Source organism: Papaver somniferum, chromosome 1, assembly GCF_003573695.1.
Source record: "Papaver somniferum cultivar HN1 chromosome 1, ASM357369v1, whole genome shotgun sequence".
Lineage (NCBI taxonomy): Eukaryota > Viridiplantae > Streptophyta > Magnoliopsida > Ranunculales > Papaveraceae > Papaver > Papaver somniferum.
This window is the reverse complement of record NC_039358.1, coordinates 39896906-39902088: the sequence shown is the minus strand read 5'-3', so window position 1 is coordinate 39902088 and position 5183 is coordinate 39896906. Positions and strand designations below refer to the sequence as shown.

Here is a 5183-nt window from a genome sequence, read left to right as displayed (position 1 = left end):
GGAGTGTTCTCTTTCATCCTCGTATCATGTAAAATACCCTAATAATGATCTTATTAGTCATTGTTTTAGCCATGAACAAACTTTCAAGAGAATCCCACAACTGTTTTGCTGATGTAGCATCCTTGATTGCAGCATGACCTTGTACCTTTCTTGCAAGACGAAGCCGAATCTCCGATAAACACTTTTTATCCATCTTTCTCCATGCATCAATAACGTCTTCTGACTACTCCATCTCTTCCGAATCTTTCTTTTTCTGTTGCCTCATCGGTGGACCTTTTAGGGCATCATCCAAATCTAGCACGACAAGATAATCTTCATATTCATCTTCCAGAGACTGAAATCAGAATTCCCATCAAATATTTCCATACGATAAGACTTCAATTCTCCATACTTTTCCATCGCAGTAACTCCTTCTCGACTATCCACTCTCACCACACCAATTGTGGAATCCGATAGAGATTTCCTTTAAGATAGAAACACTACTACTACACGTTCGCTCGAGTAAGATGTTCTAGCGAGTAAACACAATATAGAGAACTAAGAAGAACAAGAACGATTCGACAAACAAAAGATTTCACTAATTCCTTGAAGAAAAAACTCCTACACAAGCTTTACCTCACAAGAACTAGTCACTCAAAGCTCTCCCATAATAAGAACCCTAGTTGCTCTTTCTTTTCTTTTCTCACAAACAGACGTTTGTTTTTTTAAGAAGAAGATATCTAAATCCTGACTCTAAGGACCCCTTAAGGACCCCTTTTATAGATGTTACATTCTTTTTCTGCGAGTTAACTTGGTCTCAAAGTTCCTTGGAAACTAAGTATTTAAACCAGATCAGGAAACTACAGAATTTAGGAAACACTCAAAATACCTGTCTTATACTATAGAGAATTCCGGAACCATCTATTATCAGGGAACAAGAAACCTAACATATTCTACCCAAAACAAGGGCGAAATCCAGAAAATTTCCGCAACACAAACTGAGTATTACTGCTGTGAAGATTTGACCGAAGCATACCATAAAGTGTCAGGGCACTTGAAAAATGCACATACTGAAACGGACTCTTCGAAGTGCTCCGAGTCTTTGCAGCGCACCAGGAATATTGTTGCAATGTTAATGAAAGGGTAATTATTATTATTTTTTTACTGGTTGAATCATGTAAATGTACAGTTACTGCTGGATAACGTTTTTTGGGGCAAAATGTAAAGTATAATATTTTGGACTTTTACATAGGGAAAGTGCCATTTAGAAAGACGTCACCACTCACGCAACTCATCACTACTTTGACTACTTGCGAAACAGGTAGCGTGGTTTTCGTTAATAAATGAATAAATCGAAAACGCAAGTCATTTTATCACATATAAAATGCAGCCTTGAGAACCCTGGGATTCCATTTGGCACCTGAGTGAGGACTTTCCAATGATTTTATCATTCAAAAATTAGAATGAAGAATCTAGATAGTCAAGTCAAATCCCGTGATGACAAAGCATCCTCGGTCATATCACTCTCCTTGCAGCGGAAGCTTCGAAAAATACACATAGACAAGTGATTAAATAATGAACCACCTTAAACTAATACTTGTATATAAATTAGTACAACTCAATTAAACTTCCACAGTGTTCAAACAAGAGATTGAGAAACAGATTAGAAATTCAAGAATATCATTGGCAAGAGAGAAACTGAAAAATAACAAGAATATTGTCATTAGCAAGAAAGAAAGTGATCAGAGATGGAAAATGTTGTGATGAGAGAAGAAGTAGTGATAGTAGGAGGAGGAGTTGCAGGTTTAGCAACAGCATTAGCATTAAAGAGAGTTGGAGTCAAGAGTTTAGTGTTGGAGAGAGCTAATGAGCTGAGAATCATTGGTGGTTCTTTAACTCTTTTCCCAAATGCTTGGATTGCTCTTGAAGCACTTGGTGTTGCTCACAAACTTACTGCCGTCTACAAACCTTTCAAAAGGTAATTAATCTTGCTTTTGAATATGTGTTGCCAAACTTCTGTGATTTTGCTTTCTTAGTGATCAAAACTTTGATTACGATGATGCTAAATTTGGTGTTTGTTTTGTGTTTTTCAGGGGAGAAGTTACGAATGTTGCAAATGGAGTTACCCAAGAGATTCTGTTTACAACTGATGAAGGGTATGTTGATCCAATTCTTATTTATACATTATTTTGTTTTGTACCTAGTAAATGAAGCCATAATAGGATTGTGCCCGGGATATTTGTACCTAACAATTGAATTTGCAATTGATAAATGTAGGGAAGAGTGGTTGGCAAGAGGACCTAGGTCTGTGCATAGGAGAGCCTTACTTGAAGCTATGTTATAGGAACTACCAACTGATACAGTCCGTTACTCGTCGAGGCTTTGCTCAATTGAAAAAACCGAAACACGGAATGATGTGGATCCATTCGGAGTAATCGTTCATCTAGAAGATGAGACTACTATCAATACCAAGGTCACTCACTACTTCTTACGTTTGACACCAGATAGTGCAATATATTTTTTTTCCCCCATGGAATAGTTGATGGCAAACTTTTAATTTGATTTGTTCGACAGGTTTTAATAGGGTGTGACGGTGTACACTCTTTGGTGGCAAAGTGGTTAGGGCTTAAAGCACCGGTTTATTCAGGTCGATATGCCGTGCGCGGATTAGGAGTGTTTCCTGAAGGTCATGGATTGAAACATGAAGTATCATGCCAAATACCAACACTGACGTTTTCTGGTTCATGGCTTATCCATCCACCCCCAGTGCAGGTAAAATCATGACTGAAACAATGTGGACTTTTTAGGACTTTTTATGTTGAGGTTAATATCACTCACTACTTCTTACGTTTGACACCAGATAGTGCAATATATTATTTTTTTTCCCCATGGAATAGTTGATGGCAAACTTTTAATTTGATTTGTTCGACAGGTTTTAATAGGGTGTGAGGGTGTACACTCTTTGTTACTATGCTGAATAAAGCTCATTGCAAGCATTTACTGTAAGCTGCACAGCCCTGTTTCATTCTGTTTATTTGATTTTTATTTGTAATATATCGTTTTTATAAATGTGATTTTGTATTTAAAGCACATAGCAGTTGTATATATTATTAAGTTCAGGCACAAGGAAAGAGAGTAGAGAATCTGTTGATGTTACAACCAGGGGATGTAGCTCAGATGGTAGAGGGCTCGCTTAGCATGCGAGAGGTATGGGGATCGCTGCCCCACTTCTCCATCCTTTAATTTTTTATTTTCATTTTTTGTTACTAGCCTTGAAACATTTTAGGTACCTTGATGTAAATAAATAACATGCCGGTCCTGTAAGCGTAAAGTTACAAGCCAACTAGTAAATCTTTGTTTTTCTGCCAGAATGTACAAGGAGTTTCAAAATTAGAGCCATCAAATTTTCCAGTACCAGCAAATACCGTTGAATTTCCAGAACCGCTGATATGAACGTGTTGCCAGTAGATGGGATCAAATTTTGTCAGTACTTTGAATATGCAATTTACAAAGGCCATCAATATGAATGGCCCTTTAAATGAGCCACTTGCACTGTATTGACGAGAACAGTTGGGTAGCCGTCATGGTTTGCCGCAAGGAACAAGCCAGTAAAAAAAAAAAATCCGAAGAAATCACAAACTATTGAATATCCAAACTTATGTAATTATGGATGGGAAGGATGCTTACTGAGTTGATGATACGGTTCAGGTTGTTCAACTGACTCGGCTCACCAGGCTGAGTTGGAATTGGGGCACATTGGCTCGTGATCCTTCCACTGTCAAGAGCGGGAGGTGTTTGTTTCACACTTAGTAATGAAAATGTGAAAAGAAGGGTGGTAAAAAATTTGTCTACAAAAAAAGAAAAAGTGGTTGTTCGACTGACTCGGCTCACCAGGCTGAGTTGGAACTGGGACACATTGACTCGTGATCCTTCCACTGTCAAGAGCGGGAGGTGTTCGTTGCTCTGTGAAACCAGCCTGACGCGGTGCCCTCCGCTATAGTGGTCACACAGCCCAAGCCTATGCCAAGACAATGCAGCCAACTCCCAACTTGGAACGGGCGAGTCAACCTAGCGTGCACACCAGCACCTACCGAATGAAACCCGACCAGTGTTCGACCACCTTGATGTCCCCACTTGGGTTACAAGCTCGCGCAACCGAGCTCGACGTTCATTTCTCCAATCTTGAGATCTAAATACCAAGTATAGTTTGCATTTTTGAGAGATGTGGTACTAAATTCTACTCCTTGGCACGTGCTTTTGGCATACTTCAAGAAGGCCTCACCAAAACAAAAGACTGCAAGAGAAAGAAAAGGATTACATGAGCCTTGCCATTTTACTCATGATCCAAAACGATCTCCTTTGAATCCTTTGTTTTGGATTGACGGAGTGAACACCTAGAACTCACCGGAGAAGGCATACTATGGAGTACAAAAACCTCCAAAGAATTGCCAACAAAACTGACTCAGTTTTGAAATCTAAATAATTTTACAAGATGAAGTACCAGCTTCACCTGATCGGTTGAAAACTCCCCTGCTTTTCTCTGTGACATTCATCTTGAATACTGTTTTTTATGCTTCATGATGAATGTCTTAGCAACCCGTCTGTATTAGTACTGAGGATACGAAAACTAATGACTAAAGAGATTAATTAAGAGTTTAAATAGCTTGACCCTAGATAGATAGGGTTTACCGGTTTAGAAACCTTAAACACAAACAGAGTTTACTTGACACACAATTGTCTCGGTACTTCCATATATAACAACAGCTTACCGACCCAATGTGCCTACCGCCGAGGTGGTAGGAACTCACCGTGTATAGCCTGGTTTTTTATGGAGTTGTAGATTGGCATGGTTACAGCGACTATTACAAGGCCGTGGCACCTGAGAGGAATGACACCCCATTTATGTGTACGTGACACGTTTCCGAAATAGTTGCCATGTGTATCAACATAATTCACGGCGCTACAAGATATTCTAGTCTAAAACAAGATTAAGTCTAGATTCTAGAGACAGGAAGAGTGTAACCGTAATTGGATGAATTGAAAAATCGGGCCGATTGAGTTGATCCAAAGGGATTTTCAGATAATGTACCTCCATCTTCATAAATACGATTTGTATTTAAAGCACATCGCAGTTAATTATTTAGTTCTCTGGCTACCTAATTTCGCATTGTATCCAAAGATGTTATGTTTAGGAGCCAAGAGAA

General features: G+C 39.0%; 1 protein-coding gene across 2 annotated transcripts; it reads left to right on the top strand.

Annotated features, from left to right (window-relative positions):
• Positions 1 to 1609: 1609 nt before the first annotated feature.
• On the top strand, positions 1610 to 4789 carry LOC113283921 (monooxygenase 3-like). Of its 2 annotated transcripts, XR_003327836.1 has the most exons (6): positions 1610 to 1957; positions 2073 to 2135; positions 2257 to 2452; positions 2554 to 2751; positions 2912 to 3186; positions 3349 to 4789. XR_003327836.1 is itself a non-coding variant. In XM_026533308.1 (5 exons), exons 1-3 carry the CDS (start codon positions 1728 to 1730, stop codon positions 2321 to 2323), a joined length of 360 nt encoding a protein of 119 aa, XP_026389093.1. In that variant the 5' UTR covers positions 1610 to 1727; the 3' UTR covers positions 2324 to 2452; positions 2554 to 2751; positions 2912 to 4788. The 2 variants fall into 2 exon arrangements, 1 of the variants encoding a protein (XP_026389093.1); XM_026533308.1 differs by having other exon boundaries at positions 2912 to 4788.
• The last annotated feature ends 394 nt before the right edge of the window (positions 4790 to 5183 follow it).

Coding starts and splice junctions, on each gene's coding strand:
- LOC113283921 (XM_026533308.1), top strand. CDS start 1,728: ATGGAAAATGTTGTGATGAGAGAAGAAGTAGTGATAGTAGGAGGAGGA. Junction 1,958..2,072: donor GTCTACAAACCTTTCAAAAG/GTAATTAATCTT, acceptor TGTGTTTTTCAG/GGGAGAAGTTACGAATGTTG. Junction 2,136..2,256: donor CTGTTTACAACTGATGAAGG/GTATGTTGATCC, acceptor TGATAAATGTAG/GGAAGAGTGGTTGGCAAGAG.